This window comes from Helianthus annuus, chromosome 4 (genome assembly GCF_002127325.2).
Source record: "Helianthus annuus cultivar XRQ/B chromosome 4, HanXRQr2.0-SUNRISE, whole genome shotgun sequence".
In the NCBI taxonomy this organism is placed as follows: Eukaryota; Viridiplantae; Streptophyta; class Magnoliopsida; order Asterales; family Asteraceae; genus Helianthus; species Helianthus annuus.
The window spans coordinates 130,305,597-130,314,299 of record NC_035436.2 but is presented as its reverse complement, the minus strand read 5'-3'; the positions used below and the strand labels follow the sequence as shown (position 1 = coordinate 130,314,299).

The 8,703-nt window shown below is 44.5% G+C and overlaps 1 protein-coding gene across 1 annotated transcript; it reads left to right on the top strand.

Moving 5' to 3' along the window:
• The first annotated feature begins 6,501 nt into the window (after positions 1-6,501).
• On the top strand, positions 6,502-8,313 carry LOC110933681. Its single transcript, XM_022176891.1, has 4 exons — positions 6,502-6,865; positions 6,947-7,360; positions 7,544-8,059; positions 8,177-8,313. The coding sequence occupies exons 1-4, from the start codon at positions 6,502-6,504 to the stop codon at positions 8,311-8,313; spliced, it is 1,431 nt and encodes a 476-aa protein (XP_022032583.1).
• The last annotated feature ends 390 nt before the right edge of the window (positions 8,314-8,703 follow it).

Sequence of the window (8,703 nt, the reverse complement as noted above, 5' to 3'; positions counted from 1 at the left end):
AGCCTTTTTCAAGTAATTCCTGGAGTTGGTTCGAGAGTTCACGCATCACGGACGGCGCGAGTCGATAAGGGGCTTTGGCAACAGGATTGGCTCCAGGAATGAGGTCGATACGAAAGTCGATATCACGACTTGGCGGAAGTCCAGGAAGATCATCAGGGAACACCTGAGGAAATTCACGGACTACAAGAACGTCTTTAACTTCGGTCTTTCCTTTCTTTTCCTTCTCCGCTACTACAATGTTAGCCAAGAAAGCTCTGTATTCCTTGCGGAGATACTTGCTAGCTTGGACACATGACATGAGATTGAGTCCTTTCGAAGCAGTTTCACCATACACACACACAATAAATCACCATTTGCGAGCGAGAATCGAATCATTTTATCGAAGCACACAACTTCAGCATGGTTTTCGCGAAGAAAGTCCATGCCTAATGTGACATCAAAACTTCCGAGTTGCATCGGAATAAGGTCGATTGGGAAGATGTGATTGTTCAGCTCGAGAGTACAATCACAAGGAATAGAATTAACGGTGACAGTTCTTCCAGTGGCGACTTCAACATCGAACATTGAGGAGAGTTGGGAGCGCTTACGACTAAGGAGTTTCTCGAATTCAAATGATACAAAGCAGTTATCGGCTCCAGTATCAAACAAACATGATGCATCAATGCCATTCATAAGGAACGTACCATTAACCACGTTGTTGTCAACCTGGGCTTGACGCACGTTGATGTTGAAGGTTCTGGCACGCGCTGCTTGTTGCTGCTGCAGTTGGGGTTCTTGCTTCACAACCCTGTTTGGGCACATGTTCGCAAAGTGGTTAGGATCACCACAAGCGAAGCAGACTCGGGCGTTGATCGCGGGTGCCTGAGCCGCGTGTTGGCCTTGCGAGGCTGGGAGCAGAGCTTGATGAGCAGTGGCTTGAACTGGGGCTTGACGAGAACCAGTACGGCAGTTAGCAGTGAAATGGCCGTACATGTTGCAGTGAGCGCAGAAACGACAGGCAAGACCCACCGGATGGTGATATGAGCATGTTGGGCAAACCGGGCGGGGGCCTGTGTATGCACGCTTTGCTGGCGGCGCATATGTTACTGTTGCTGGTCGGTGGTGAGATTGCTGCTGAGCCGGTACGGCTTGCAGAGGAGCAGCAGTGGTAGTGACAGCACAGTTCTTGTTGCTGGAACTGCTGTTGTTGTTCTTCTTCTTCTTACGACGTGACGACTTTGACGATTGAGCAGTGGCGGTTTCAGCGGTTGGTGCGGTGGTGGCTTGATGCAAATACTTGGAGGGCTTCTCCCAAAAACCAGCTTTTACTCGCTTGTCGTTAATTTCAGCGGCAAGTAAGTCTCTTCAATCGATGATGTCTTCGCGGCGTGAACAAAATCCGCAACACAGTCAGGTAAAGCTCGGATGTACTTCTTGATTGCCATATCAGACGTCTTGACTTGATCGGGACAAATAATGCTGAGCTGTTTAAAGCGAGCGGTCAGGGCAGCGTTGTCTCCATCCTTCTGCTTAATGTTCCAAAACTCGTCCTCCAGCTTTTAGCGTTCATGGGGAGGGCAGAATTCGTCCAATATGATGGCTTTCGGCTCTTCCCAAGTCAGCTCATAAGCTGCATCATTCTCGCATTTGTTTTGTTCGGCTGTCCACCAGTCTAGAGCGCGGGACTGGAAGACGCCGGTTGCGTTTAGGGTACGGAGATTCTCAGGACAGTCGCTTTGGTGCAGAGTGACTTCGATAGAATCGAACCATTGAAACATAGCTGTTGGGCCATCTTCTCCGGTGAATTCCTTTGGTCCGCATGCCTTGAACTGTTTGAAGCTGAAAACAGTCTTGGTAGCATCTTTAGGAGCTTCGGTTCTCGACTCCTCAGATGATTTGCTAAAGTTCTCATAGACATCACTCACAGCTTTTGCTACTTGTTTGGCGATGATAGCAGCAAGACGCTTGTCTCTCTTTTCTTGGCGAGTTAGTGGGTGTCGGTGTCCAGATGACGACATTGTCTGCAACGGACATCGTCGTAGGTCTCAGACACATCATAATCGAATATCACCTCACACGTCTAGTTCTAACTAAAGCTTAGGAACACAGTCATGAAACCACGTATACACATATTCACAGAATTGCATAAGCACAGAAACACATACTCACGTAAGGCACAGAATCACATAGGCACGTAAGCACATAATTCACCAAAGCACACATTTTGCATGTATTCACCTTGCTGTGATTAAACATGTTCCTTTTTCATTTAAGAGGCAGTCAGAATACAAAAACCTATCATTCAAAGTTTGCGAGTCGTTCGAGTATAGTGATCGCGTGTAGCATATTTATTAGTATGGTATAAGCGTACATCATAGCATAAGGTCGTCCGTATTGTAGCGACTTTCTGGCGTAGTGTTGTGTGATTTGCGAAAGCAGAAGGCGTTAGATCAAAACCCATAGTATCTCAACACGCTAACAATTTTAAACACACAAACAGATAAATACACATAAAAACTCATAAAATCAGCGAATTATCAGAGTCAGCAGTTTGCGGGCTCAGAATCAAAACACATAAAAATCGAGATATAGGTTGTCTGCGGCTAAATAGACATCGACAAACCAAAGTGATTCGACTATTCTCAAGGATCTGTTGTGCACATTTTGACTTTTAGGATCGGCCTCTACCTCGATTCTTGGGCATTCGGCACTCATCCCTCAAGTCGCATTGTTAGTTCAGGTCGTTGGAGTCCGTCGAGTCTTTGGTGAGAGTTTTGTAAAATGGGCAGAACGAGTCGTCAAGGTTAGGGTTTCACCCCTGGCTTAACAACTTCGCTCCTGTTTTTGATAAAAATAGAGGAGATTATTCATCAAAATATGGATTTCACTCCTGATTTGGTATAATTCCCCCCGTTTGTAAGTAAAGATGCGGGTCGATTAAGCGGATTATGGTCGAGAGTTTGCGGTTTTCACACCTATTCTCGACTTAATCGCTTGTCTTTTGAAAATTCGAGTCTAGTGATAGTGTAGTATAAGCGAGAATGGCGAGATATAGCATATAAGCTCGTACCAAACCTTTAAGGGTTTGTACAAGTCGGTCTGTTGGTTACTAACTATAGTCTAGGTCTCTAAGACATCGACCCGGACTAGGTTGAGTCTAGCCTAATTCCCTATAGTTATGGCTCTGATACCAATCTGTCACACCTCAACCGATGGCGGAATCATCAGGGCATGGCACTGAGCGAAACAGATTGTCCAGAAATTTCCATAACAATTATCATTACTATTTAATTTAAATAACATGTCCCATACCATGTCTCAGACAGTAAACAAGTTATTACAGACCAAGATCTAGGCAATTAATTCTGTTCCGACAACTCAGATTTAAATATAGCAATTGTTTATCTGCTTCTAGAGACCCTTGATTCAATTACTACAGACAACTATTTGTTGGACTCTAGAGCTTTATTCTAGCCTCGCTTTCCTAGTAGATAAGTAAAATAAAGTCAATACAAATAGTGTAAAGGCGAGTATACAAGTTTGATAATAGCATATAGAGTTCGAAATAGTTTACGCATAACCAGCATGTACACAGAGGAAAACGATGCATGTTAGTTATTGACATGAACCTATCGATACCAATGACTGCGGGTTGACTGCCCGAGGCAGTTCGTAATACATGATCACCACTGTAATCCATGCAAATAATTGTCCTTAAGAACCCCCGCATGAGCGGGACTGAGTCCAAACTATAGTACTATCGTCGTTAAGGCAGGTAGACAGCATTTCATGTGTAAACATAACAAACAAGCATTCATCAAGTCACGTATAGCATGCGGTAACGGTTAGCGTTTAAAAGTATTGCGTAGTGTGTTCGATTGTGATTTAGAATAAGTAACGTATGTAACACCCAAAAGTGCTAAAGCAAAAAGGGTTCGAGTATACTCACAGCGGTTGATGGATTGAAGGGTGCGCTTGAGAGTAAAGTTAGCCCGAACAGTTCGATAGTATAATGATAAGCAATGCGTAGAAAGGTAGTCCGATCGGATGGCTGACCGTGCGGTTGACAATCCGATCGGATGGCTGTTCGAGTGGATTGTTTCTTCCCCTGAGTAAGATGTGTTTGTGTATGATGGTTTGACTTTTGATGTTTTTGTTGCTGTATTTGAAAACTTTGAAGTATCTTTACCATTCAGGTCAGTCGATCGGACGGTCGTTCGATCGGCCGGCAACCCGATCGGCTGGGTACCTCAGTATAAACAAGTTCTCAGCAGAAGGCACTCGATCGGACAGCAGTTCGATCGGGTGGCATTCCTAGTGCATTGAACATGTTGAAAATCGATTAAGTGTTGAAGTCAAGTATCTCATGATCCGAAGAGTAATCCAATCGGATGGTTGTCTGATCGGATAGTCGTTCGTTTAATACCCAAACTTCAAATAATTTATTTAAGTGTGGGACCCATGTGATAGCCGATCGGCTGGCCAGTTGTTCGGTTGTCTGTCCGTTCGATTGGTTGTCCGTTCAGACATTAGTCCGATCGGACAGCACCTTGTCCTGGTCGGCCTGTTCATCTAACACTTGGTTGTTCTGGTTGATTGTCGTTTTATCGAGGTATTTTGAAAACGAGTCAAACAACAGAAACCTTGTCATTACTTGGTTCTCCTGATCGGACAGGAACCACCCAAATCCAGTCGGCAAACGGTTCAGGACGGTGTTTAATGTTTAACCCGAAATCAGTGAACCTGGTGGATAGAATCCGAATCCTTGGCCACGTAAACACCGGAGTGATTAGTACGTCGGCACGAGCTCCGTTTCTATCGGTTTTGAAGGCATTGAGTGTAAAAGAGTTGAAAGGAAGTTGGGAAAACCATCTTTCAATCCCTTTTCATAGTGAATATGTTTAGATCTACGAAAGATCTTTGTTTGTTTATGTGGAAATCGGTTAGATCCATTGGTGGATTGAGGCTAAAACATGAAGTTCTTCAAGAACACCATCATGACATCATCCTAGAACACTTGAATCCTGATGATTTCGCGGTTAAAAGTTAGGATTTAAAAGATAGAAAGGTGTAGGAGTGCGTGTAGATCAAGAAAGTACAAGATTTAGGACAAGATCTTACCGGAATCAAGAGAAATCTGAGAAAAGGTGGGGAGCACGAGCTGGTCGGTCAGAGGGTTAACAAAAGTGGAAAGGATGACAATGACAGGGGTATTTATAGGCTTCCAAATGAGGAAAGTGTTGGCCGATCAGTTAGGCAGCACGATCGGACAGCCTGTCCGATCGGACAGCAGTTCGATCGGCTGGCTGTTCGATCGGCTGGTAGCCTGATCGATCAGTTGCCTGATTCGAGTGTTCGGTGCAACGATTTTTGATATTTCAACTTCGACTTCGAACGATGCGAGTGCGGTAGAGTTTCCTATTCAAATTACTTTTAATCCCAACTATTCATATCGAGCACTATCCTTTTTCCACTAATTATCATGATTCGATTTCGATTGAGTTCGATTGCGATTCGATTGATTACCACATACAACATAAATAATCATGCACAAGTAACATGTAAGGCACACACACACATATAACAATAACCAAAATGCGATATTCGAGTTTGCGAGCGCGATTACGATAAGCGATAAATAGCGATTAGACTTTGATTATTTGCAGATACTCCACATAATACAACTAACGTACGGCGTAAAATAGACTAACTATAGTCGAAGAAATCAAAACAGGAATTGAGCAAGGAGTGACAAATCGCCATTAGCGATCTTTTCTTCCTTTGACTTCAATCTTGACTTTGACTTTGACTTTGACTTTCGAAAACACGGGGTGTTACATTCTACCTCTACACTATAATCTAAACCACCGAACTTTGACTTCACCCCGAAGTCGTCACCCCACAACACCCCACCACCGTCCCGTCCACCTAGTCCACCACCAGTTCACTAAATGGCCGAAAACCAAACTGTCTACCAATGCTCCACCGCGGGTTTACCGCAGACTCACCCATCACCATCCCTAAATCACCAATGACAAGTCCTTGCAAATTCCTTCATACATCATGACCGCCATTAACATCTCTTGTCAGTTTCACGATCGTGATGATGAGGATGCGCCTGCACATATCAACCGTCTCACCCGCCTTTGCAGCACCTTCGGTGTTGAAGGTGTTAATCTTGATGCTCGCTATCTCTAAGTCTTCCCATTTTCACTTGCTGGACGCGTAGCCACATGGCTTGATTCGCAGCCAGCAGGTACTTATACCACTTGGGCTGGACTTCGAGATGCCTTCCTTGCTAAGTATTTTCCACCTGCGAAGGCATGTCGCCTTCGAGATCAGATCCATTAATTCAGAATGGAGCCTGACGAACCATATCACTTAGCTTAGGAGAGGTTTCAAACTTTACTCTCGCGTTGTTCCCAACATGGGCTTTCGGATTGGGCTTTAGTAGAAAATTTTTACAATGGTCTCACCCCTGAGTGTAAGGCTCGATTCAACACATCTGCCAGAGGCCATCTTATGGGAAAGAACACTGTGGCAGACTGCAATGATCTCTTTGAGAGCTTCGGTCATGCTGATATAGATCATAGTGTTACCAGCAAGAATTCCATTCCTGTGACTACTTCCTCATCTTCCCGAGGAGCAAACCAAGTTGTTTTGGACTCAAAGGTAGCATCTCAACTTGATTATATCACCAAAGAGTTGCTAGAAATTAAGAAGAAGGTCGATAGGTGCGAAGTTTGTAGAGGTGGTCATGACACCGTAGATTGCCCAACACTTACCCTAGAACAGGTAGAGTATATAGCAGGTCAAAATAGGGGTCCAACTAACTCGTTTAACAATAGCAACTCTAATTGGCGTGCTAATAATTATCGCTCTTCAGGTAACCCCCCTGGTTTTCCATCAGGCCAATATTAAAACAGGGGGCCACGTTTCTATTCTAGTGGGGGTTCGGGTCAAATAGGTAAGTTTGCTAGTTCAGGTTCAGGGGGACAGTTCAGAAGTGAGGGGTCAAACCAAGAGGTTCAACCTAGGAATGAGGGGTCAAATGGTAGTTTATCTAGGATAGAGGATCTTCTTACCCATCTAGTGGTTAAGGACCACGCCACCCAACGTACCTTAGAAGAACACGCTACATTCCTAAAGAATAACCATTCAAATTTCTTAGACCTTCAAAGGCAAGTTAGGGATATTGCACGCCAGTTGCAAGAACGACCTCTCGGTCAATTTTCGGGAACAACAAAGCCCAATCCATCTGGCACTTTGAAGGCAATTTTGACCCGCAGTGGTAGGACCTTAGATGAGGTAGTGAGACCTGAGAGTGTTGAGGTAGAAGATGAGGAGCCCGTAGATGAAGAGATTGAGATGGAGGCTCCCGGTAAAGTGCAACCTAGGTTAAGCCCAGCAAGTACCGCACACACCGGGGGGCCTTCAAGTGAGAATAGTATAGAGAAACGGCCCATAAAAGTTATTCCATCACCCACTGTTGATCTTTCCCGTGCTCTATTCCCTTCCCGTCTCAAAAATCAAACTTATTCTAAAGAGTACGGGAAATTTTTAGAAATCTTTAAGCAACTTAGAATCAACCTTCGTTTCATAGAAGCCCTCCAATCGATACCTAAATATGCAAAATTCTTAAAGGACCTTCTAAAACGTAAAGATAGGTTAGGAGAGGTTTCTAACATTCCCCTTAGTGGAGGGTGCTCCGTCGTAGTCTTGAACAAGGTCCCGGAAAAATTGACGGATCCGGGCCTTTTTACCATTCCATGCTTGTTTGGGAGTCATACCGAGTGTAAGGCCCTAGCCGATTTAGGAGCGAGTATAAACCTCATGTCATATTCCATGAATGAGAGGTTAGGTCTAGGAGAGTTATCCCCTACATGTGTGTCTTTGTCCTTAGCCGATAGATCAGTGAAGTATCCACGTGGCATAATCGAAAACCTTCTAGTTAAAGTGGATAAATTCGTTTTTCCCATTGACTTTGTCGTTCTTGATATGGAAGCCGATGAGAAGGTTCCTATCATTCTAGGACGCCCATTCTTGTGTACCGAGAAGGCTATCATCGATGTCTTCGATGGTAAAATCACACTCCAAGTCGGTGGGGAGAGAGTCACTTTCGAGATAGCACGCTCCATGGAACACCCTAGTGGTTCCGATGATCTTAGTAGTCCTTGTCACTCGGTCTATTTCATAGAGTCTTTCTTGTCATGTGTTGACCATTGCTTTGACTATATTAGTGGAGCCGATTTAGTTGAGGGTAAGTTAGATGAGGTAGTTGAGAAAATAGAGGAAGTTGTGAGTGAGAGTGAGGAAGGAGAAGCGACCGACTAGGGCCCTGAAGTGCTAGAGTTGAGTGAAGTAAAGAATGAGATTGAGAGTACACCCTTAGAGAAACCCGGTGGTGCAACCTCAACAGTGCCTAAATCCGAACATGCAAGAGGTTGTTAAGAAGGAAGTGCTCAAGTTGTTAGATGCCGGGGTGATATACCCTATTTCTGATTCACCATGGGTTAGCCCGACCCAAGTCGTCCCAAAGAAAGGTGGGATGATGGTGATCATGAACGAAAAGAACGAATTAATCCCTTCTCGTACCGTTACCGGTTGGCGTGTGTGCATCGACTACCGAAAGTTGAATGACGCCACCCGAAAAGACCATTTCCCCTTGCCATTCATTGACCAAATGTTGGAGCGTCTAGAGGGTCAACAATTCTATTGTTTTCT